Below are 26,227 nucleotides of genomic sequence, written 5' to 3'. Positions count from 1 at the left end.
AAAAAGTTCTGAAGCGTAATAGCTTTATTATTTTTATTGGCCTTGTTACATTAAGGGAGAAAACAGTGTTAGCTGTTGTAAGACAAATCAGTTGCTGTTGTAGATCTTCACATGCACCTCAGGCCCAGTTGTCATTTTTACAAGAAACAGTCCTCCAGATCTCCTTCTATAGAACATGACCTTGAAGTGGTTTATTTGTAGTTCTTGGATGTTTACATATTTCTTAAGTTTCAGAGCTAGCAGAAAACTTCTGGTTTAACTTCCTTGGTCTCAAATCTTCTTTCTCAGCTTGTTTCCTAGCATTGGTCTTCTATGCTGCAGTGTATATTGCACTGTCCCAAAGTGCATCTTTATTTCTGGCTTACCAATTCAGGGATATATGGTTGACAGCTGTTCAGTTATGTAGTGGCACAGATGTCTCTTTCAAATTGCATGTAAAGGTGAAATTCTGTTTCCACTAAACCCAAAAGAATATAGCCTGTGGATTCACTAGTTTGTTTCCAAGATTTTTCCAAATTTCTGATGCAAAGGACAATGTTACGTTTGGATACTAACTATGGAGGATGTTAATTTTGATCATGTGCATATACAAATGGCAAGAAAAGATGTATATAGGTTCTGATTTTTTTAAGAAATGTTTACATGCTTTGAATTACTTGAGATTTTTAAATGCAGCTCTCAAAATCTGTGTCTCGAAATGTGGTTTTCAATACAACAAGGAGCTAAAAAAAGTCTGTTGCCCACTTGTTTTTTAGTAGTTACCACACCCTTTTTGCTTCATTCCTGTAAACCAGAACAGGAGCTCTCTGGCAGTCACTTATGTAATGGCTCAACCCTTGCTGTCAGTCTTCCTGCAGCTCACTGTTTTAGTATCATGAGCTGCTTGAGCTTTTGCAGGCTGTATACCAGTTTTTCTTTCCTGTCAGAACTTCATAAACATTTGTGTAACCTAAAATTACAGTTTAACTTGTTTTCCTGTTTTGCTATCTTCAGATTCAGTTAAGGAATGTTAGAGAAAGGGGTATGGGTTCAAGTCCATAAACAGCTTGGGGAAATAAATGTTTGCATTTGACCCAGTAGGATAAATTTAATTTTTTTGAATGAAACTTACTTTTTTCCTCATGACCATCCTCAGACTTCAGATAATGCAAAACCAAATCTGAGCATTACAGTGTTCCTGCCAACTCAAGTGATTTTTCTCCTTTTTTACATCTTGAAGTTCTGTTGTTGAGAGCTGTCTTGGATACGCTATGTTTGTCCGTGTTTATATTTTTTTTTCTTGATGATCAGTTATTAGCACTTTGAAACTTCTGTATAATGCATTCCTTAAATGATAATGCAAAAACATGTTCTCAGGCTCTGTTCTGATGTTCCCCTGGAGTTTTTTTGATCCTGCTCAAACCAACATGTAGATTAAAGCACCACAGTGAACATATTTGATTAGATTTTATGCCAGTGGGGTTGTTCGGAGAAGCACAGTGTGTCAAGTGCTTGGGGCTCCTCCTGTGTTAGAGCCCTGAGGGAAGGACATTGGTTGTAAGATTATGTTGAGGTCGGTTCAAGGAGGGACTGAGGCACTGAAACTACTGCATGGTTGAAGCACTTAAATGCATTTAAGACTAATTCTTGCTATTAGATCAAATCTCTAACTTGATCAGCCAGCTAGTTGCTTAGGTCGGGCTCCAGGCATTCACTGCGATGCTAGGGGAGTTGTAGAGTAATGGGGGCCTGGAGGGCCAGGCTGCCAGACGCATGGTGGTTAGGAGGTGGGTGGTACCATCTAGCTATGGTTAAGCTTTTGGCCTTAATGAGTCAGCTATAGGCAGGGGACTGCAAGCCAAGCCTTTGCCTTTCAGCTACACTTCCTCTTAGCTGGAGAGATGATGTCACCATTGTGTGAATGCTATATTACTTCTCCTTTTATGGAGATGAACAGGCTTGAAACTGGAGTCACTCATGCAGAGGAAGTCGGTGATAAAGGCCTCCTAGGATGTTCTGTAACTGAGATGTGGTGCTTAAATTGCATATTCTCTTCTAGCCCTCCAGCTTTTTTCTTTTTCCATCCCAAAACACCTAAAAACAAAATTCAGGAGTTTGGAGCTCTATTAATTTGCCAATTAGGCCAATATATGTGACCACAGCAGTTCAATATTTATTCAGATTGGTTGTTTTGCAGTAGAATATTTGGCTGAGGACATTTTATGTACAAGATGTCTCTCTTGTGAAAAGAAATTCTGGTTTAATTAAGTTTTTAATGTATGTCCCAGGTCCTGGAAGCAGTCTAAAATGCAGTCTTATTTTTGGACTGAAGAAAGTTAAGAAGTTAGATATTATGTTTTCTAGATAGTAAAAGTAATCTACTAATCTTATAGTATACTGCTGCATAGCTTAAATTTGAAGGATGATTTACTTCCTGAATTTCTGGATGCTTGAGGCTGCTGCTTCTTATGATCACTTGAATACTGTGGTGATAAGAGCTAAAGATGAGCCTAGACAAAAAGCTTTCATTTGCCATCTGGTCTGAAATACAGAACTGTTGCTATCATTAACTAATGAGTTGTTATTCTGGATTGTTTTTAGTAAGTGACTCTGTTTAGGATTGAAAAGCAGCTGCAGATTTCTTTTAATCAGGCGTTCCTTGGTTGTGTTATTATAAGCAACTGAGTTTACGGTACCCAGCATGTTCTCTTTTGCTGAGTAGGTTGCTTGCACAACTGACAATGGAGTAAAGGCAAGTGCTGACTGAAGTTGTGAAGTACGCCCATGTTGAATGATTCTTTTATAAAAAAAAAAAAAAAAAATCAGTGGAGGTGGCCTATTGTCTGGGCAACTGAATTCTGATTCTTGATGGCACAGGTCAGTATTGTAAGGAGAATGAATATTGGCATTTAAAGCAATTCTTATTTAGAAGTGTATCTGAGAGTTATGCTTTTGTATGTGTTAGCTCTTTGGCCTTTTGGTCGGCTTCAGTTTCCTGTTGCTCAACACATTATTTGAGTTGTCTGTCTGTACACAATTAGAAGAATTCCAACTATCCCAATGGCTGCTGCTGTGAAGTCCTGGGAAAGAATTTCCCCCGGATTGCAAACAGGAATGTTGCCTTTTATGGCCCTGTCTGTGAGCTGCCCGTGACTTGCCTGCGCTTGCAGGTATGTTCCTGCTGGCTTAAAGCAGAGGTGACTAACGCAGCTGCAGCAGGCCACCAGGAAAGTATGTTGGGGGAGGAAAATGTAGTACCCGAGAGGATTTTGAACACTGCCTGTGACTTTTCCTGCCTGAGCACCTTTCAATACCTTGCTCTGTCTTAGGTGTGGAAAAATCCCTTTGGGACCTCCTTGGGTCACTCCAGGGTGTTGTTGCTACCTTGCCTCATTGGAATGAGGCTCAAATATTGCTTCTTAACTAAGTGTGACAAAACTTGTCACAATCAAGAATTGTTCAGTGCCAAAGAGCTTCTTAGTATTATCTGATGTTGATTGTCTCTTTTTCTATGGAGCAGCTGGTTTATCGGTCTCTTACCAATGTTTTTTTTCTGGGATAAGGATCTTCTGGAGGAGAGGGAATGGGAAGGCATTGCTATTCAGGTGCTTGGGGCTCCATGTTTAAGCTCCAGTTGAGGCTCCAGTTTGCGGAGCCCCAGTGCATAAGTCCAAGACCAGAACTGGCTACCAGGAATAAGGAAGCACCTTCCTTAGGGTTATCTTTTTTATTTTCTTCTTTCTCTCAAATTGGCCTCTTATGAGCCTATGTGATACCTGAATGTGAGCATAACCTTTTCTAGGACAAGTGGGCTGCTGGTTTATAGTCATGCTTTCCAAAGTCAGATGTTATTTGGAGGTACATAGCTGCTTTGTGATAGAGAATTGCACCCAATTGCATCCAGCTACGGAAGAATACATTTCCTTAGGCAGTCTGTAAATGAGTCATTAGTGATTCCCCTGATCCACCCTCAAAATGCCCAGTCATGAAAAGGGCTGGCTGTGCCTGCTGAGCCCTTGACCCACTGGGAACCTTGAATGGGTGGGACCTTCAGAGCTGTCTAACATCTGCTCTTAACCTGTCCCTCAGCAAAAGGGGTGCATATCTTAAAGGCAATCAATAAAACTCAGAATTTTTAAAAAATGAATATGCAATGCTCGTAAATCTGCAGTATCTGTTTTTGAGTGCTTAAGAATTTTCTGGGCCAAAAGCATTTGAGTGATATCCTTCAGTTTGCTTTTTTCCAAGGTTGCTTTCTTCCAGTCCTAGGGCTGATCAGCTCTTTCTGGCGACAGTATTAACAGGGATAAAGCAGATTATTTTCCTCTATTTTTTTGTGCTTATCTGCATACAATTAGTTTCCCATAAAAAAAGTTTAAGAGCAGGAGTTGCCTATCTGTGCACGTGAACCTAATGTTTCCATTATTGGTTTGAGAATAATTTAAGAAAAGGTAGAATCTCACATTTGGTAGGTCTACCTGCTTCACTTATTCCATGAAAACATGTCCAAAGGCTAGATATACTTCTCTGTTTATAAACTGAGTTTATAGTTTTTCTTGATGAATATGGCATTCATGATGTTAGGACTGCAATGCTAAATTCACTTGCAGCAACAGTGTTTAAGGGTATAGATAGTGGTTTCAGGTACTTGAACTCTATCTGACTATAAAGCCTTCCCTAACTACAGATCAGTCCATTTATTGTACACAAAACAACTTGAATGATGACTCAATTATATTGTCTAAGTACCCTCTGGTGGGGAGAATACTGAGTGCACTCGGGTACTGCTGGAGAAAAGAACAGAAAGAACCAGTAGCTAAAATATGGAGAGAGTCACATTCATAAATGTAGTGATGAAGGTTACTAATTGCTGAAATAAATTATTAGAGCAATCCAGTGAATTGTATACTCTCATGGATGTTTGTGGCTTGCTGTATCTCACTTTAGAGATCAGACTTTAGTGCAACACAAAGTTGGGGCTCAGCATGGAAAAAGGAAAGAATTACAATAACTGTATGAAATCTAAATGGTGTGTTACTGGAGTTCTTGGACTGGATGATCTGATAGTCCTCTCGTCTTGATCTTAATCAAAAAAAAAAACCCCAAACAGCTAAAATGAACCCTAGAAAACACATCCAAATAGGTAACATAAAAACTAATGGAGATTTTGAGTTTGGTGACACAGTCTGTTCTGTAAGTGCCACAATAGCTCTTGAGGACTGTCTGTGAATGACCTGTGCCCAAGTCTGTTCTGGGCCTGAACAGGTCTCACTGCCCCAGTGATTGCTACAAGCTACAAAGGCTGTTGTGGTGTAGGCACAGGCACTCTCCAGTCTGCCCAGTGCTCCCAGCTGGTTCCTGGTGGCATGGGGGAGGAATGGGATGCAGGCTGGGGGGCAGGCACAGCGTGGAGAAGTGGATGAAAGGTGAAACCAAGGCAGAATCAGAGGAATGTGCTCATACAGAAGTGGAGGAGGAATAGTGAGATGAAGGCATGGTGGAAGGACTAGTCAGGGCTGTGTATGAGGAAATGAAATCATAGGTGAAAGTTGAAAGGAGGTTAAAGATGTGGAAGAAGATAGTGGTGGATAGGCTGGGTGAAGAAAGTTCTGTACCTGGAAGGATACTATTATCCACAGCTGTGAACTGAATCCAGGAATTAGTGTGTCTGCTGGTATGTCGGCATGAAAAAGGCTTCTACTGTTACCAGCTGCTGTATTAATACAATAAGGGATGGTGCTACAACAAATTAGCTGTGTAGGACTTAGGCTGCTGCTCAGTGTTGTAGTTTTCAAGTCTATTCTGTACAAAACAAGTAACAATTTCTCACTGAGCTTCCAGTGTTTGTTTTGGGGATGGAAGTCTCTCTTTGATGTATTTGGCTCTCGTCCCCCTTCCATTTCCATTGCTCTGCTGGTAACTTTTGTAAGTCAGTATGATCCCAGTATAATAGGGGGGAGAGGGCTGAAGAACAAGTAGATGTACATCAAACTGTAGCTCTGTGATAGATATGTTCAGTGGGAGACTTCTGTATTGTTTGTAGAAAAAATTATAATGTAAACAATATTTTTTCTGGATGAAGAAAACTAAATTGCCATGGTGCTGTTATACTTTGGTATATGGTGGGAGGTTGGAGTCTGTTGCTGGGGAAGGTTTTCCTGACCATATTCCGGAAGATGCTTGTCAGAGTTTACTAGTTCCTGGTTTTGTCTTTGGTGTTGATTTCATTATGTCACAGAAATTTAGAGTCTTAGTCTGACTACTTTTTTAAAATTTTATTCTAGATCGAGAGGATCAGTCCATCCTTTGCACGTGAGTATTTACAGCTGTCAGCTTATCTGGTTGTCAAAGTCTGTGTGTTTAAATTCTTGATTGGAGGACTGTCTTAATTGTAAGTGCTGGGAGTAGACTCAGTAAATAATGAAGAGTCAAGGAAGATCACACTACAATTCCTCCAATATATATTTAATCATAGAATCACAGAATGGTTTGGGTTGGAAGGGACCTTAAAGATCATCTAGTTCTGCCCCTCCTGCTATGGACAGGGACACCTTCCACTAGACCAAGTTGCTCAAAGCCCCATCCAGCCTGGCCTTGAATGCTTTTAAGAACGCATCTACAACCTCTGTGGGCAACTTGTTCCAGTGTCTCACCACCCTCACAGTAAAGAATTTCTTCATAATATCTAATCTAAATCTACCTCTTTCAGTTTAAAATCATTACCTCTCATCCTATCACTACACTCCCTGAGCAAGTGTCCCTCCCCATCTTTCCTGTAGCCCCCTTTAAGTACTGAAAGGCCACTATAAGGTCTCCCTGGAGCCTTCTCTTCTCCAGGCTGAACAACCCCAACTCTCTCAACCTTTTCTCATAAGGGAGGTGCCTCAGCCCCCTCATCTTTGTGGCCTTCTCTGGACCCACTCAAGCAGGTCCATGTCCTTATGTTGGGGGCCCCAGAGCTGAACACAGTACTCCACCTGGGGTCTCATGAGAGCGGAGTAGAGGGGCAGACACCTCCCTTGGCCTGCAGGCCACAATTCTCTTGATGCAGCCCAGGATAGGATTGGCTTTCTGGACTGTGAGCGCATGTTGATGGCTCATTCAGTTTCCATGCACTGCTACCCCAAAGTCCTTGTCCACAGGGCCACTCTCAATCCACTCTTTGCCCGGCCTGTATTTGTGCTTGGGATTGCCTCAACCCATGTGCAGGACCTTGCACTTGACCTTATTGAACTTCATGAGGTTTGCACAGACCCACCTCTCAAGCATGTCCAGGTCCATCTGGGTGGCACATCCTTTCCCTACAGCGTGTCAACCACACCACACAGCTTTGTGTTGTCGACAGACTTGCTGAGAGTGCACTCAATCCCACTGTCCATGTCGTCAACAAAGATGTTAAACAGTGCCAGTCTCGATATTGATCCCTGAGGAGTGCCATGTGTCACTGGTTTCCACTTGGATATCAAGCTGACCGCAACTCTTTGAGTGTGACCATCCAGCCAGTTCCTTACCTGCTGAGTGGTCCATCTGTCAAACCCATGTGTCTCCAACTTAGAGACAGGGATGTTATGTGGGACATGCTTTGTACAAGTCCAGGTTGATGACATCAGTTGCTATTCCCTTATCCACCAACACTGTAACCCCATTGTAGAAGGCCACCAAATTTGTGAGGCATGATTTGTCCTTAGGAAACCATGTTGGTTGTCACTAATCACCTCCTTAATTTCCATGCACCCTTCATAGTTTCCAGGAGGATCTGCTCCATGATCTTGCCAGGTGCAGAAGTGAGACTGACTGGCCTGTAGTTCCATGGGTCTTCCTTTTTCCCTTTTTAAAAATGGGCATTATGTTTCCCCTTTTCCAGTCAGTGGGACTGACTACCATGACTTCTCAGATATGACGGATAGTGGTTTAGCCACTTAATCCCTCGGTTTCCTTGGGACCAGCAGATGCGTCTCATCAGGACCCATGGACTTGTGCACCTTCAAGTTCCTTGGATGGTCTCAAATCTGAGCTTCTCCTACAGTGGGTGGTTCTTCATTCTCCCAGTCCCTGCCTTTCCTTTCTGTGTCTTGGGCAGTGTGGCTGGACCACATGCCAGTGAAGACTTGGGCAAAAAATTTGTTGAGTACCTCAGCCTTCTCCATGCTGCAGGTAACCAGGTCCCCCATTTCCTTCTGGAGTGGGCCCACTTTTTCCCTAGTCTTTCATCACAGACATACCTGTAGAAGACTTTCTTATTGCCCTTGATGTCCCTGACCAGATTTAATTCTGTCAGAACTTTAGCCTTCCTAACCTGATCCCTGGCTGCTTGGACAATTTCTCTGTTTCTCACAGGGCTTCCTTTTTGTGTTTGAGCTTGTGTAGGAGCTCCTTGTTCATCCATGCAGGCCTCCTGTCATTCTTACGTGACTTTCTCTTTGTTGGGATGCATTGCTAATGAGCTTGGAGGAGGTGATCCTTGAATATTAACCAAGTTCCTTGGGCCCCTCTTCCCTCCAGGGCTTTGCCCCACACTACTCTGCCAAGAAGATCCCTGAAGAGGCCTAAGTCTGCTCTCATGAAGTCCAGGGTAGCAAGCTTGCTGTGTTTCCTTTTTGCTGCCCTAAGGATCTTGAACACCGTTTCATGGTCACTGCAGCCAAGGCTGCCCTTGAGCTCTACATTACCCACCAACCCATCCTTGTTGGTGAGAACAAGGTCTAGCATGGCACCTCTTCTTATTGGTTCCTCTGTTACTTGGAGAAGGAAGTTATCATCAGTGCATTCCAGGAACCTCCTGGATTGCTCATGCCCTGCTGTGTTGTCCCTCCAACAGATATCAGGATGGTTGAAGTCCCCCATGAGGTCTAGGGCTTGTGAACATGAGGCTGCTCCTATCTGTCTGTAGAGGGCCTCATCCACTTGCTCGTCCTAGTTGGGTGGCCTGTAGCAGACCCTCACTATAATGTCTTCTGTCCTGTCCTTCCCTTTAGTCCTGGCCCATAAGCTCTGGTTGGCTTGTCATCCATTCCCAGGCGGAGCTCCATGCACTCCAGCTGGTCACGGACATAGAGGGCAACACCCCCTCCTCACCTTCCCTGTTGTTCCCAAAGAGCCTGTATCCTTCCATTCCAACACTCCAGTCATAGGAGCCATTCCACCCCATCTCCATGATGCCAATAAGATCGTAGCCCTGCAGGTGTGTACACATCTCTAGCTCCTTTTGTTTATCCCCCATGTTATGTGTGTTTGCATAGAGACATTTAAGTTGGGCCCCTGATGAAGCTAAATAATCCTTTCTGCAGAATACTTTTCATAAGTGGAGAGGAAGAAGGAAGACTGTTTTGAAACAGTCCCTGTGCTCAAACTCAAAGAAATACAGCTTTGTCAATGCAAAAGGCTTGGAGGAGTCTTCAGATTTGATGCAGCTGTTATGTTTAAGTGCATTCATACTGTTGAGGCTGATACAGTAAGAGTACTCATGATACAGTAGCTTCTCTTCCAGACACAGCAAAATTGGTTGGCCCTCAGTTCTGCTTAAGGAATTGGTATGTTTCTTCTTGCAGTTGGGAAGCTTCCTCTTGAAAGATTCACTTCGTTACCTTTCACCCCTACCTCTACAGCAGCTTCTGAATTATTCCTCAGCCACTTGGCAATCTTTGTACCCAAGTGACTAGAAAGCATAGTTCTTTATTGCCTTCCCTTCTCCGTGCATGCATGTGGAACCTGCACCCAGCAGCAAACTGGCTGAGGGCTAGCCTGCAGTCCAACCACACTGCTACTGCTTGCCAGTGCAACTTATTTTTTCTTGGCTTTGAGGGAAGTGCTGCAGTGGCCAGGATGCAGTTAAAGGAACTGTAGCCCTTTTGGGGTTAGAAATATGCATGTCTAGTTTGGGAATGAATTGCAGATTTTCTTTACAGAGGTGAATCGGGAGCTGGTAAAACAGAGAACACCAAGAAGGTCATTCAGTATCTGGCTCATGTTGCTTCCTCACACAAGTCTAAAAAAGACCAGGTAAGACCGAGGTTTAATGATGCTTTATTGTTGTGCTGAATTTGGATAATAAATACATATTGGCTGATGTTGGTAAAAGCCATACTGCTCAATAAAAGCCTAGATCCTAACGTATGTTAGGAGACTGAGGACAACAGTAAACTATGAAGCAATAAAATTTTGTCAAAAATTGCAAGCCAGGCAACATTGTTCTAAGTCATAATTCCTTTGAATTCAGTGGAGCTACTGTGGGGTAAACTCATCCACAACCTCTTGGATTTGTGGGCAAGTACATAGGCAAAAGACACTATAAATGAAGCATTACTCTTACTGAACTTGTTACACAGATGCATTGTGTATAGCCAGTCTAGGCAGTTTAAAACTGGTCCTTCTGTGGAGGAATTTTCTCCTTTCTCCTGTACCTTTATAGATTAGGTCTGGCTATTATATATACTGTCTCAAAACTGGAGAATACAGTGACAGGCTAGTGGACATCAGCTGAAAACTTTGAAATTGTAGGAAGACATTACAAGGGTGGAAAACAGCCAAGCGTTAACAGCACATGAAAGGAGGGTGGTGGTGATGGTGGGAGGACTTTAAAGATGTCTGACTTATATTTTTTTCCCCCTCCCTCTCCCCCGATGGACTATTGCCGAATTCGTCAGTTGTATCCTCGTAGGTGAGCTGCACGTTTACTGCACGTTCTGCACCAGGAATGCATTTTCTGTCCCATTGTGTGATTTTTTTGAGCAGCTTTTCACTCCACACCAATATCACTTTCTGCAGCTAAACAAATCCATAGACAATTCACAATTTATTTTTTTTTGTGTGTGGTGCACAGTAATCCTTTTGTGAGGATGTTCAATGGGAGACTAAAGTAATATCAACAATACTTGTGTTCTGTACTCAATACTGGTTTGTATTTAAGGTTTTTCTTGCAAGATCTTCCCAGATATACCATTTGAGAAGTATTCCTCCAGGGCAATAGGACTTCCCTAGAACCAAAAGTGTCTTGTGTGTGTGGTGTTCCTAGTAAGATAAATATAGTTAGGTGTTTAGCTTTCTATTCTCTGCAATGAGATGTGGCTGCAGGTTGCAAAGAAAGGTTGGGGGAAAGGCTGCCCTGTGGACAGGGTGTTCCAGGACTGTGAGCTTGTTAGCCAGAGCTGAACACGTTGGAAATGGTGAGCTGTGAAATGAAAGCCAGATGCCAAGTGTTGGCTGTATCTGTACAGAAGAGTTTTCCCATAGTAGCTTAATGTGTAGGTATGTCTTATGTGAGTAGAGGATATGAATAAGAAGGCATCTAGGCATGCAGGCATGCTATGTGTGTGTGCACACATAGTAATAAGTAACTTCTGGAATCCAGTCAAAAAAGAGTATTCTATGTGCCAGAGTTTGACATATGAAGGCTTTTTCCATGGTCTGTCAATAGCTGTATTTAGAAACATTCTCCTTTTTTTTTCTTTTTTTTTTCTTTTTTCTTTTTTCTTTTCTTTTAACATGTGGAAAATAGAATCATGGGGTTGAGTAAGTATTCTTCCACTGCTTATCCATAAGCAAAATTTCAACCACTGAAGAGGACAGACTGTCTGCTTGGGAGTGTAAAACAGTCCTAAATTGGACTGGTTGGTGATTTGCCCAAGTTTGGTATTTACTACCACCCTGCCACCCCCCCCCCAAGTTTTGATTCTTCCCAGAAGTTCTGCAGCTCATATTTTGCTCCAGTTTTGTAACTAAACAGTAGCATTGGGCTTACCAGAGAAGGTTTAGAACTGGAGTCTTTGAATGTTAATTAGTAATGAGTGCTCTGTCCACAATTCTTTATAAACCTTCATCTTGGAACCAGATTATAAGGATTTGTAAAGATGAATACATGAAACTTTTTGAGGATCTTGGGTATACTGGTTATGGCAGGTTTTTTTTTTTTCAAGCTGAATATGATAGCCTGGAACCTTTATGCTGCAAGATTAGGCACAGAACTTAATATAGAAAGCAGTGGTGCTTTATCTACGAGGAAGGTTTCTTGGCTGTCACCTATTAGAAGTTTTGGCTGTAAATCCCCATTTTTCAAAGTATTGGAGCAAAATCAGATTTACAAAGCATATTCTCCAATTCTAGCTCCCTGGTTTTCGAGGTAGTGGCACCTTCCACGAATCCCAGTGCTTCAGTATATTCAGCTAAATAGCTTCTTGTTGCATGGTGTGACTACTAAGCACATTAAGGCTACTTTTTGGGTCTACTGAATCTCATTATATAAATACTTTTTTTCATTTTATGGAAATTGATGTTTTCCCATGTTTAGTCTCTGCTTCTCTACTGACTACTTAATTCACATAATATTTTTTTCGAGATGAGAATGTTTGCAGCTAATCAGAAATTCATGGGTAATAGTTGCTAATGTTTAAATATTTGTAATGAAGGTTAGGTTACTGATGATCCTTCTCCCTTCCCCAGATTGTTGGGATTCAGTTATTTGATAATCTCCCATGACTGCAGAAAATAATACAAAAGCAAATCCCTAAAGTGTAAAAAACAAAATAACAAAAGCCCCCACTAAACCAAACCAAAACCACAAACACTGTCCCCCATCTCTTAGGTTTTCTAAATGCATTCTGTTAAAGCTAGCTGTGATTTCTAGATGCCTTTCACCATACTTCCTGAAGAGTAAATGACTGGCAAAACCATCTACCTTGCATAGATATAATTCCAAAAAGCGTACTCTGAATTTTTTGCATCTCATATAAGATAGATGTTAAGGATTTTAGTTGCTTTGAATTGGTGGTGTGATTTCGGAGCAGTAGGAGAGTGTACTGAAGAATGTGCACTGCCCAACCACAGGCTAACAGTTTTAGTGGCTTCTGTTTTCAGGGGGAGTATTGTACATGCTTCAAATGCATGCCATGTATTAAACAAAATTGTTTCAGGTAAAGGAATGGCAATTACGAGTGTTAGAAAATTGGCAGCATCTTCATGATAGGAATCTTAAAATTTCTAGAAAGCTTGTGATGGACAGCTCTGTGTTGTACTATTCTTGCTTTGCAGGATTATGCATTGTATAATAATATTAAAGTCTTTTCCTTCAATGAAAGGTGACCATCAACATTTAAGCTAAAAAAACTGCAACAAACTCCACCCAAAACCTTATTTTTAAACAAAGACAGCGTACAGTGAGGAATCGATACACTGCAGTAATCTCAGCCACTTAATCCTCTGTGCCATTGCCATGGCATGCTAGAAATTTGATCTGTATCGTGGTGCTGAGGCACGTCATGAGAGCTAACTGACTTTACCAGCTCTTCAGTGTTTTCATTTCCCCACAGCTTTATATTGCTGTGAACCTGAGCTGATGTCCTCTATGTGTATTGCTACCTTGGTGATTGAAGGGACATAATCATCTCTGAACTACAGTTTACCAACACCTACTTGACACTAATGATGCTTTCTTCCTGAGGTACTAAATAGAAGGGTCTATAGTATGGATTTCTATAAATTTGCTCTTTGTGTAGCTAAACATGATCTTAGTTTTATTTTTAGCTAAATAATTAAAATAGATTTGATGTCAAAGCCTGACTTCTGTGTAGAGGAAAAAATGGGCTTTTTAAAATCTCTTTCCTTGTTCTATAGTTGGGTTGAAATGCTATGTTGCTGGCATCTCTATCTTGGCATTGTAACAGATTGCAGCCAAACAAAGGCCTAGGACTTTACTGCAGGATGGGGAGGAGGAATGGGGTGAGGGAAGTGTGTTCCAACTTCAGTACACATGCCCAGAATAGGAGGGAGGGGAAATACGACTGCCACACAGTTTCAAGGACTAAACCCAGTTTCAAGGTTTTCTCCTTACAAAGCCATGTGCTGGCTCTGTTGTGAGAGAGCAGATGTCCCAGCTCAAGTTCCCTTCCCAGGGCTAACCCCCTTGTTATATATACTTGACAGTGAATGAAAGCATTTGCAGCAGCTGCCACTTCTGTATATGTGCAGTTCTACAGGGACTGAGGGTCTTGTTTGGCCTTGCACTTTGCAAGCGTGAAGTGAGGTGATTGTGCAAGTAAGAAAGACTTGTAGTTCTTTGTACAGTTGTAAGGACTAATCTGTTCTATAATGCACTTTGGGAATGAATAGGGACAATTTTCCTTTAGAAATATCCTTAAATAATTTGCCCGTAAATTCCAGTTGTTGTGAATCAAACTTCATTTCCAACCGTTACGCACAGGAAGTCTTGAGTACTTACTATAACTTCTAAAAAGAGAAATGTTAATCTAAACTGTCATTTTCTGTCTCTAGAAGCTTTTTAGGTAATCTTGAAATACATAGAACTCTATGGTTTTAACACAGAGGACAATTAATTTTTAAAAGCAGCCAGGGATCTATCTAGAGCCTGCGGGGAAAGGTGTATATGCTCCAATTGTCTAGTACTTGGCAGGGATAAAGGTTTCGAATTTTTCTTTTTCTACAGCTCCAGCATTTTATGTTCCTTGAGGGGAGGAGTGTGCAAATATGGCAGTGGAACACAAGCAATCATGCAGTTTGTGGGATACCACTAATTCTCTTTTTTTTTGTGTATGTGCTCTCTTACAAAGGAAGTTTTTGCTTGCTTGTTTGTGTTTTGAAAGATGTAGACTCTTAGTGCAAGTTTTTTGGGTCGTTTTTGTTTGTTTTAAAACATTAGACCCTTTCAGACTAACTTCTTAACTTACCACTAGCAGAATTCAGGGCTGTCTTGCAGTAGCAAGACAGAATTTTCCTAATTCTTCCAGCCCAGATGGCAAGACACTTCTGGGATGAGGGCCTGATCTTGGATGGTATGGTGTTTTGCTTCGATCCTGGGAAGTCTGTGGGATGTTATGGCCAAGTGGCTTTGAAGGACTTCTTGTTAACAGAAGGGTAGCACTGGGATGTGCTAATGTTGAAGGGAATAAGGCATATTTGTGGAATGTTTCTGTTTTACCCCGATAACTAATGAGTCTCCTTTGAAGGCTTAAGGGATAATCTCCTAAGGTTTAACATGGCTTCTCTACAACAGATGCCAAGCTAGTGTGAATTGAAACTTCAGCGCTGGTTTGACCCAAGGTTAGTGCAGTGAACTCCTACCACTTTATTGATTTCTGATTTCTCTCCAGGGAGAACTGGAGAGACAGTTGCTCCAGGCTAATCCCATCCTGGAGGCCTTTGGAAATGCCAAGACAGTAAAGAATGACAACTCCTCAAGATTTGTGAGTATTATTATTTGGCATGGGTGCTAGTATTCTACACTTCCCAGAGAGAAGGCTTGGTCTGCTTTTGGGTGAATTGCTATCAGGTATAAGAGAGTTGTCTGAGTGACTTCCTTCAAATTAATCTAGGAAGTGAATTTTGTTCAGTGAATTATCCAAAATAGGCCTGATAAGTCTCTGGAATGAAGGACCCTGACCCTGTGCCAGGATTATCTATGCTGATTTTTATTGTAAGTTTATGACAGTCAATTTTGTCCTGGAGAACAAATACTGGTCCTTATTTTGCTTGCTCTTCAGAGCAATGGACAGCATGTGAGAGGCAGGTGGGAAAGCTGGAACTAAATGAAAATGGTTGAAGCTAACATTGAGGGAGGTGGAACTGCTTAGATCATATAGCACATAAAACTATAAGGGACCCTGGTTGTTGGAAATCTAGGCTGAAACCTACTGAATTTGAATTTTAGGCTGGCTGAATATCAGAAGTGTCTGAAAGTGATTGGTGTCTTGTTAAATCGCTGTTACGATCAGCTTATTGACTGACCTTGACCTTATTTGCCTAAAACCTGCCTGACCTGTTCGGAATTTCCTTTCTTGAATTAAAAAGAGAAGGTTTACCTTTACTGTTTACTGCTGTTACCAGATGGAATGAATACTAATTTTAATGTTATTACATTTGTCTTAGGGCAAGTTCATCAGAATCAACTTTGATGTCAATGGCTACATTGTTGGAGCTAATATCGAGACCTGTATCCTTTCTGTAACAATGTAAAAGGAGACTTTAAGGCTATAGAGGTGGCACTAATGGTACCTAGCAATCTCTTCACAACTGACTTTCCCTTTGTCAGGTTGAGAAAGTGGCAGGAAGCAGTTAAATTTATGCTAGCAAGATTACTGATGGAGTCTCATGTTTTTTCATATAATATTTTGAGACTTTTATGGTGTCTTTTCTGAATGAATGAGTTTTAATCTTAGGAGGCTGAAGTGGAAGCATAAACTGTAATAAGATGAATAGCTTTGGAATTTCATAAGTAATTCTCAGTTATGTCCAAGGTGAATAGAGATGGCTGGCTGGATTTTTTCCAGTTAAGTCTGCTTTTTATCAGTTAAGTCTCTCATCATCATCATCATTCAGAAGCTGGCAGAACTGAGACCAGAAGCTCAGTGGGTTGTTGGCTGATAATGATTGCTAAATCAATATCCCTGATAATTGACACAAAGAGACCATCAGGTAGTATGAGTGTTTTCTCCTGCTATAGAATAGGAAGTGATTTGTATGTCGTCCCATATACCTTGACTCTCTGAAGATCTACTGGAGAAATCACGTGCAATTCGTCAAGCCAAAGAGGAGAGAACCTTCCACATCTTTTACTACCTGCTGTCTGGGGCAGGGGAGCATTTGAAGAGTAAGTATGATTGTGTTGTAGTTATGAGTTTTCCTCCTCACAATGACAGAAGGTCCAAAACAGGCTAGGGCCTGTTCCTTCATAGTTTCTTGGCTCAGCCTTTTAGATGTGGCTGCTTCTCCTCCATTTCTTCCATACACTTATAGAACCCTCTGCCCTCTCCCTGTACTACTTAGTTCCTGAAAACATGCTTCTCTGGTGTCCTTCTGAATTTGTCTCCTTGCCAGCAATGACTCTACACCCTTCCTTATCTAAATCACTGTTCCATGTTTAGTCTTGTCTTGCATGATGTAAACTCTTCTAGTGCAAGAATGGCCCTGTTGTGATGTTCTCAGCATTTAACTGAATGGAGCAAAGCTGCTAGCACCTAAGCAGCTCTAGAAGTCTAGGATCCTAGCACAACTATCTGTGATACCTTAGCCTAGTAATCAGAGCACATACTGTGCGAGAGCTGCAAATTGATCTGGAGGAAGGACAAGAGAAGGGGACTTTTCTCGTAGCTGCTGCTGTTTGAAGAGCTATATATTAACTTTCACCTGACTTGAAACAAATGAGGTGTCTGAAATGAAAGGCAAATTTACTTTCAAGTTAATCCCTGCTTCTTATAGACTTAAGGCATAATAATGATTGACATTGCTTTAGTGGAGTAGTCCAGAGGAGGGAATAGAAAGAAATAAAGCAGAAAACCTCCCCAATTTTATCTAGAATACATTAAATGTTCAGCCTGCAGTAAAACTGGGCTTAATTCCAGATTCATCCAGCACCTGCTAGCATATGCAAGTCAGAAATTTGATCTCAGTGATAGCTTGTTGTCTGTTTAAGAAAGCAAAACAAAACAAAAAAACCAACGGAAAAGCCATAGTAACTTCTTTCTCAATTCCTTCCTAAGCTGACCTGCTGCTGGAGCCTTACAATAAGTATCGCTTCCTTTCCAATGGACATGTTACGATCCCGGGTCAGCAAGACAAAGATATGTTTCAGGAGACCATGGAAGCGATGAAGATCATGGGCATCCCAGATGAGGAGCAGATGGGTATGAATCCTCTGAAGGGCCTGAAATTCAAGGAAATGAAAGAGGAAACAGATCATATCTCTCTGGAGCTTTTTTGTTCTGGGGTGGTTCTTTAGTTTGCTTGTTGTGGGGGGTTTTTTTCATTGATTTTGTTTTGTCTGGTGTCCATTTTCCCCTCTCCCCCAGCTCCCCCAAGTGAACAGTATACAAGTAATAAACTCAGTGGCTTTGGAGTGACACACCTCAGGAGCTACTAGCACAGTTTCAGTTTATACAGTTAGTGTTAGAAGTCAAGCAGTGAATGAAAACATGCTTCTGCTTGCTGGTTTTGTTCCCAATCTGAGGGCTATATATCCAGTTTATGAATAACACATCCAAGATACAAGAATCCCCTCATTCTCTTGGGCAATGCACAGCCCTGTACCTAAGCAGTGGCTTTAAAGTATCTAATCCAACCACTGCTGGATTAGTGCTTTGAGAATGGCCTGGTCATAGTGCCTTTCTTTCTAGCTTAACACTGAACTGCTGATCAGAAATTAATATTGTCTGATTCTGGGAGCACAGTACCATAACAGTGGAGCTAGAATTGCATGCAGCCAGCACAAAGTGCAGTGATACGTATTCACCAGAGCTCTGTGCTGTCTCATTCGGGATCTGCCTCACTGGTTGGGAACCAGTGTTCTGCAAAATCTCAGTTTCTAAATGTATAAGGTCTTCTAAAACTAGGACTGTTTTTCCTCGTTCCTAAAGCAAGCATCTGTGGTGGTTTGATGTCATCACCTCCTCTGCTGGAGTCTGCAGCTCTTGTGGGTGTAGGGAATATGTGCCTGTGCCTTAACTATTGCTTTTCACAGTCCAGTCTGCTATGAATCCATGCTGTCGTTATCCACAGTTTAATACACTTCTCGATATCCTGAATCAACTGAAACTGCTGCATGGAGGTGAAGAGAAATTTGCCTAAACTGAACAAAAGATTTGGCACCCTAATTTACTATTAGGCTGTCCTGCTATACTAATGTTTTTGAGTTGGGTTTTTAACGTATGCTGTAGGGCATGTCTTTGCTGTCACACAGATGAGCTGTTGGTTCCAGCCACTGCAACAAAGATAGCTTTACTGTTTAGCACTTGCTGTTCAAAGTGCATTAATGTGCCTTACAGTCTTAGAAGAATAATGCATGGAGTAGCTTGCTTAGTTAGGATGTATAGTCTAAACACTATCTTCATATATGAGACAACATCAAAATAAGCTGTCTGCCCAAGTGCCAGGACTCCAGACTCAGCTGTCAAACCACTGAATTTCATAACATACATGGAACAACTAGGAATATACATGTTTCTGTTGGTCTTGATATAGCATGTATGGAGCCTTTGTTTGCTCTGCTATAAAAGGATATTGTTTTAAAACAAACGTTTCTGTAACAGGTAGAAATTAGCAGACCAAAAAAATCTTTGGTACAAGATCTCCTTTGCATGTGACTGGCAGTTTACTTTGCTTAAGACCGCTGAAAGCTATGATGCAATGAGCTTTGACTGATACACAGTGAAAACTGAATTGATGCTATGGCATTGAAAAATTTATTTCCTGCCCTGCATCTGGTGATATTTGTGTGACATGCATCATCTGAAGAGTATGAATATATCGTTAGCAACAGGTGGGGTGCTTCAGCATGTAATAAGTAACAGTTATGGTACAGTATTTTTGCCCACATCCTGCTGCCCGTATATTATAATGCATGCTGTATGGACTACAGGCCTTGGTCAGGGAGCTGAAAGTGATACAGGGCTAAACGAACAAAATCTTCCTTCTCTTATTTTGTTTGTACTCTTAAAAACTGTCTCTTTCCTCTGTCTAACAGTGGTCATTGGGGAAATACTGGAATTTTGGCCCTGTAACAGGGAACAAACGTTTTATCAAAACACACAGATGTTATAGTGTGATGCATTACCCTCAGTCCTGTCTCCCACTTTACTTATAGTGGTGTTGGGAATGGGTACATTTCCAGGCTGTATAGTCTTGCATAGGAGGGACAGAGAAAGACAGTCCTGGGTCCTGAATGGGAGTCATATAAAGGAATTATCTGTGATGCTTTTTTCCAGATTCCAGAAGAATCTTCAGGATGTTGAGAAGGGCCTCTTAATCATGTCAGGAAAGCTAACTCGGTCATATCAGTGCTTTTGGTGATGTCTAACACCAAGCTATTATTATTTTAAAAGGTCTGCTGAAGGTTATTTCGGGTGTCCTTCAACTTGGAAACATAGTCTTCAAGAAGGAGCGTAATACAGACCAAGCCTCTATGCCAGACAATACAGGTAACCCTCCTCCCATCCCCCACTCACCTCCCTATCTAAAATGCAGGAAAAGGCCTACAGGAATAATACAGTATGTGGGGAATGTTGGAGTCCTGTTTTTTCCGTAAGGTGAATTATTTGTCAAAGAAGCTGACGTGCTTCTTCATACAAATGCACGCTGTTTTGCTAGGCATGTGTTTACAGCCAACCATGGGCAGGAATGTGGCAGTGTTCTTGTGACAGGGCCAGGCAGAAAATATGCGTGATGACCAGATGAATAGGATTACTCTACTGGAACATGTAGTGTGTTTGTGTGTGTTTTAACCAAGCTAGAAATGATTGCTCCTACAAACCTCTATGATCAGAGTTTAAGGAATGTTCTTTGCTGACTTTGTAGGTAGACTTATAACTAAGAGTAAGGTGGATGGTTTTGTGGAGGGTATAAAGTATGTGTACATATTCTAAGTGCACTGCCCATTGATGCATTTGTACAATGTTTCACATGATAGAAGGCTATCTGTTGAAAGACTTAACTCTGAGACCTTCATTATAGATGTACTGCAGAAATATAAGAGATTGCTAATTTATCTTTAAGTGTTTATGTTTGCCTATTATTATTATTATGGAAAATGTGCTCTAAATGGCATTTTGGGGAGGAGAGTAAGCCATTTGGGTTTTGGATCTTGAATCTGAAATAGTTGCCTCAAAGACTAATCTGTAAATGAAGACAGAACCATTAGCTTGATTTACAAATCCGTTACTTGATGTATCTTTAAATTGAGTACAGACTATGAGCTTTCTAAAATCTCCATGTTGTGACCTAGTGGTATGAGAGTATCACTTCAGATTTACTCTTTGGCTTCCAGAGAAACCCTGTTGCAAGAGATTTTTGGGGGATTTTTTTGTTTTGAAGATACCATTTTTTTGTCTCATCAACCTGTTCTTAATTTAACATTTTCTGTAAGCTGTTTCATGACTCTCTTAGGAAGGCAGTTGCAGGAATGTTTTACTTTTGCATAGTACTGTAAGAAAAAGAACATTAATCTCTTTGTTGTTTCCTCTTACTGTCTTTAGCTGCTCAGAAAGTGTCTCACCTTTTGGGTATCAATGTGACGGATTTCACTAGAGGTATCCTGACTCCTCGCATCAAAGTTGGACGAGATTATGTCCAGAAAGCTCAGACCAAAGAGCAGGTGCGCATTCTCTAAAAATGAACAAGTACTTCAGTCTTTTATCTTGCTGCCACAAAGCTGACATGTATCAGAGGTTTCTGTAGTGTTTAATAACCATCTTTATGACTGCAGTGTATGGCAACCACAATTGAATAATGCAGCATATGTATTCCTCCTAGTATTTGCTCACTTGATCTGTGTAAAGATTGAAATCACTCTGCCCTGTAGCACTTTCTTATCTGAAAGGATAAAAAAAAAGATAACACAAGTCCCGTAATTTTGGTGACTGGCTGTCTCAAGGGAGTAAATTCCTTTAGTGCTGTATGCAAGGATGACATTTTCAAGCTGCTGTAATTTTTGAATAGTTCAGCTACTAGGATGGAAGAATTTGCTGCTGACCCTTGAAACTGATTGTAAATTTTGTAACATTCTTGAATCAGGTTGTCCTCATTAAATGAGACCTGACCTAGGAGCTAGTGCCCTCCTGAATGGAGCAAGGCCCCTGTGCTTATCCGCTGCACGGCTTCTTTATGAACACATCCTTATTCTCAGTGTAAATAAAGAAGCCCCCATAACATGGAAGGGATTAGGAGGAGTAAAATGTAGAAATAGTCACAAGCTACCTTTCTGTGCTACCTTTCCATTCTGATATTTAATTTCTTACTATACATAGTATTTTTGTGTCAATCACAGGTAGGGTAATGGCAGGGGAGGGAGGGATTCGGCTTCACAAATCTTAAATTCTAAAATAATTTAAATGCTTTTCTTTGGGCCTATGAAGCATGCTATGTTACCATAGTCTTTGGAGGTGACTGGGCATCATTTTTCTTTCTTGAATACCAGGCCTTGATTTCTACAACAGGCAGGATCCTGAGATTTGGCTTTGACACACTAATTTAAGACAAATTCTTTCATCTTTTTTATGGAGTACTGCTGTGCCATCTACTTTTCATGGGGAATAACTTCTGCAATGAGCCTTGTTCAGTGAGTTTGAGCCATTAGATGCCGTAACAGTGTAACCTGTGCCTTCCTTTGGATTGTAATGTAACTCCTCTGATTTTTGTCTTTTTTTCCTGTTTAGGCTGACTTTGCCATTGAAGCACTAGCTAAAGCCACTTATGAACGTATGTTCCGGTGGCTGGTTATGCGTATCAACAAAGCATTGGATAAGACCAAGCGACAGGGTGCATCCTTCATTGGAATCCTTGACATTGCTGGCTTTGAGATTTTTGAGGTAAGGAGATGTCAGGTCCTTGTGCTCAGCGCAGTTACCATGAAGCAGAGACTGCTGAAGGAAATCTGCTTAAAACTGGAAAAGAATGCTATAGTTTTGGAAAGGATGTATATTCCACTTCTGTTATTTGAGATCTCTGCTGATGTGAACTGTCAGATAAGTTAGTTAATAACTTCAGTGGTTCATTGCCATAGTATATTATGTATTCTGCAAATGTTTTATCTTATTGCTGTATATTCTGGTGCTTACATACTTTTTTGGTATGTGGGTTAAAGTTATTTTAATTGCACAGTTCCAGGTATTCTTGATTCTTTATAGCTCACACCTTAAGAGTTTGCTAACCTACAAGAGTTTTAAAATGTCATGTAGAATTATGGATCATCATTGCACTTAAAATTTTATGTCCCATTAATCTGTCCCAAAACATTTAAGGGATGACCCACTGAAATCTATTAGTGTCATTAAAAATTGTTAGATGTGGTTTCTTCCTGCTGATGAGTTTTGGAAAAGACAAAAACAGGATAGACCAAATCAGATCCAATGTAAATTCTGGCCTTTGTATGCTCCTTTTTGTAAAAAGCTTGAAAATTTGGGATCAGAGTGGGGTTTCGCATACAGCTAAACGGATTTAATAGTGGCTCCATGATGTGGACAAGGAGTGGACTTGCTCCTTTTCCCCTTTGCTGCTCCTGGCTGCAACTGCTTGTAATGTTCACCTCATTAACCCTGTGGAAAATATTTTCTTAGGGTGTTTTATAATTGAATCAGTCTGCAAAGGGGAATCTGAGCATAAAAACTGATGCAAGATAAATGTAGACAAGGAAGAGCTGAAGGAATGTTGAGAGAGAGATGGAAAAGAGAGGAAGTGGGAACTCCCTCTACAGGTGGCAGTGAACTGTTAGGCCAAACCATTATGTCTATGAATTAATGATTTTAGAATGTGACTTTGCATTATACTTAGTCTGAAGCAACCACAAGCTGCCATCAGAAAAGACTCTGCCAAAGTATCCTGCCATTATCTCAGCCAGGCACCTCCTATCAAACTGTGTTATGTTGGGTCTAGTTCATGTGCAGGTGCAAAGTGAAATGGAACAATTTATCCATGAAATGGAGAACGAAGACACAGAAAAGTGTTGGTTTGTTTTTTTTTCTTCTCCTTCCCCATCTCTGATCAGTCTGTCTTTGGTTTCATGGTTGTTGGATCTCATGTAAAGGAGAGGAATGGAAATACATGGTTAGGAGTTACTGAAACATGGAGGAAGAACAGGACCATTCTCTTTAGCAGCTATATTATATTTAATGTGATCTAACATGAAAATGCACTGTGGGTTACTTACCTTGTCCTTACAACTTGAAGAAATTTGGAGATGTTAAAGAAATTTCCCTCATTTTTTCTTGCTCTGATTTTATATATGAGGATTTAAATAGGGACTTCTCAGTCCACATGCTTTTAGGAATTTGTCTTCAGGCTTCTGTTGCTTCATCTTCCTATGAAAATGACTTGCCAGCTTTGAGTTTGTGAGAAAACCGGAGTCTTTTCTGTTCCTGGGTTAAGTAGCTGCAGTAATTCTGCTGTTCACAACTAAGCATTCTTTTGCGAAGTCTGAGGAGCAGTGTGTATGAACTTCCCTACGGATTGCAGCACTGATGCAGTGTCACGTGATATGAAAGGCAGTCCATAAGCAAATGGAGCTATTCATGAAGGGCTGTCCAGCCCATACAGAACACTAGCTTAAATTCCTGGACTATAGATGTGATCTTTTGTGCTAAGAGGATAGTAGGTGTGTCTTCAAAAGCAACTGTTTGAACATCTTTCTACCTCTTTCTTCATTAGCTGAACTCCTTTGAGCAGTTGTGTATTAACTACACAAATGAAAAGTTGCAGCAGCTCTTTAACCACACCATGTTCATTCTGGAGCAAGAGGAATACCAGAGGGAGGGCATAGAGTGGAATTTCATTGACTTTGGCCTGGATCTGCAACCCTGCATTGATCTCATAGAGAAGCCGGTAAGCTGCTTGTTCTACCATAGAGCAGCAAGAAAGAGATGGCTGCACTGATTTTGTCATTGAGCACATAACCCCTACCTGTAGGCTGGAACTAGCTTTCTAGGTTTTTGTAATCCTGTACTGACACTGTGGTATGCTTAGAAGCAGAAGTGAATCATTTCCTCTTTGTCTGAAAGTATATCACCAATACATCTGTTAGTATCAGTTCTGTAGGAAATACTGCATGAGAACAGACCTGGTCAGCCACTTTTTCCTCTCACAAACTGTCTTCATTTGTGTAGATCTGCATGGTGCTAGATGTATGTGAGGCTTGCTATAAGTAGTGTGAACTTCCTTATTTAACTGTGTGATGAGCTGTGAATCTCTGTTGCTTTCATTCCACTCTAATGAAACTTGGAAATTTGTAAATTTAATAGTAGATTTTCCAATAGTAAGGACTAGTTTGTGAAATATTCTGCTATGATCTTCTGTGTTTAGACACCTGGATATTTGGAGAACAGTGTGATAGTGTTCTTTCTATTAAAAAGATTTTTTTTTTTCCACATAAAACAACCTAGACAAATGTCATGGGAGAGACTTTCTCATAAAAATGTTCAGAATTCAGATGAGAATTTTGAAGAATTATTAGTGATTTCTATTAGTATCGAAGTAGTTGTACTGATACCACACAACAGGTGAATGTGATGGGGATCAGGCCTTGGCGTCCTGGTTATTTGGTTTTCTTTTTTAGCCATCTAAAGGTGTTAATTTTTGGTGTAGTCATGTATTTAATGATGTTTTGATGTTTTCCTTCCTTAAGGCGGGGCCTCCTGGTATACTGGCCCTGCTGGATGAAGAGTGCTGGTTCCCAAAAGCAACAGACAAAAGCTTTGTGGAAAAAGTTGTACAAGAGCAAGGCACCCACCCCAAATTTCAGAAGCCAAAACAGCTGAAAGACAAAGCTGACTTCTGTATCATACATTATGCTGGCAAGGTAAGGAATTAGTAGCTAAAATGTGAACATTGGAATATCTGCTGTATTTTCAAATGCATAACCACTGCTGCTTAGAAATGGCTACTTATCAAAATGTCTGCCTATGGGAATCCAGTGGAAGATTTCACGAAGTTGTTCTATTGCTGTGGACCTTACAGGGCCTAAAGGAGTCTGACTGCAAGTAATACATGTATGGTTGAAGACATGTCAAAACTGACACCAAGTTAAATTCGTTCTCAGTAACTTTGTGAGATTGGAGATACTTCTCAGAAACTTGCATCAAGACTTCATCACCAAAAATGATGATGCAGTTGTTTTTCGTGTCACACTCTGGGTGGTGCAAACTAGTATTGCGGATCCATTCCCTTTACTGACAGCACATGCAGCTGTTTGTTAGGGTTTGAAATTTGTAGGTATGCTTGCTTAGATGGCAAATCCAAGAATGATTAGGTAACCTGTTGTTGATTGTGTAAACCTCAGTGCTACTTTTAGAGACTTTACAGGATCTTGTGCTGCAGAAAATCCCCCCAAGTTTCTTGATGTGCTTATCTTCTCCAGGTGGATTATAAAGCAGATGAATGGCTGATGAAGAACATGGATCCACTGAATGATAACATTGCAACTCTTCTCCACCAGTCATCGGATAAGTTTGTCTCTGAGCTGTGGAAAGATGGTATGTAATTAATCTAATTTGTTTTCTCATGTTTTATGTGAAAGAATTTGATCATCAAAAGTCTGTGAGCTGTGTTGCTTTTTCCCCTGAAGACTAAGCCACCAAGATGAGGATTATCTGGAACATCTTTTGCTTAGATCATGATATTTCATTAAAAGTTCACTGTAACTCTAGAGAAAATTTCACTTGCATCAGCATATGTTAAGTGTGCTACAAAGATGGCAATTCTTTCTCGAAACCAGGAATGCCAGGGTAAAATATGAATGAACCGTTATGTCCCAGCAGTTTGCACA

General features: G+C 40.8%; 1 protein-coding gene across 2 annotated transcripts in view; it reads left to right on the top strand.

Annotated features, from left to right (window-relative positions):
- MYH9 (myosin heavy chain 9) overlaps positions 1 to 26,227 on the top strand; it is a 74,698-nt gene that overhangs the window by 26,308 nt on the left and 22,163 nt on the right. For both annotated transcript variants that reach the window (XM_074902414.1, XM_074902415.1), the window contains exons 4-15: positions 6,264 to 6,291; positions 9,885 to 9,978; positions 15,078 to 15,170; positions 15,853 to 15,916; positions 16,475 to 16,573; positions 17,463 to 17,606; positions 19,800 to 19,895; positions 20,949 to 21,067; positions 22,128 to 22,280; positions 24,115 to 24,288; positions 25,088 to 25,261; positions 25,820 to 25,934. In XM_074902414.1, coding sequence (XP_074758515.1) covers positions 6,264 to 6,291; positions 9,885 to 9,978; positions 15,078 to 15,170; positions 15,853 to 15,916; positions 16,475 to 16,573; positions 17,463 to 17,606; positions 19,800 to 19,895; positions 20,949 to 21,067; positions 22,128 to 22,280; positions 24,115 to 24,288; positions 25,088 to 25,261; positions 25,820 to 25,934 — 1,353 coding nt within the window. The remainder of the gene's footprint in view (positions 1 to 6,263; positions 6,292 to 9,884; positions 9,979 to 15,077; positions 15,171 to 15,852; positions 15,917 to 16,474; positions 16,574 to 17,462; positions 17,607 to 19,799; positions 19,896 to 20,948; positions 21,068 to 22,127; positions 22,281 to 24,114; positions 24,289 to 25,087; positions 25,262 to 25,819; positions 25,935 to 26,227) is intronic.

This window comes from Athene noctua, chromosome 3 (genome assembly GCF_965140245.1).
Source record: "Athene noctua chromosome 3, bAthNoc1.hap1.1, whole genome shotgun sequence".
Taxonomy (NCBI): domain Eukaryota; kingdom Metazoa; phylum Chordata; class Aves; order Strigiformes; family Strigidae; genus Athene; species Athene noctua.
The sequence above is the reverse complement of the archived record's forward strand: the minus strand, read 5'-3'. Positions and strand labels throughout refer to the sequence as shown.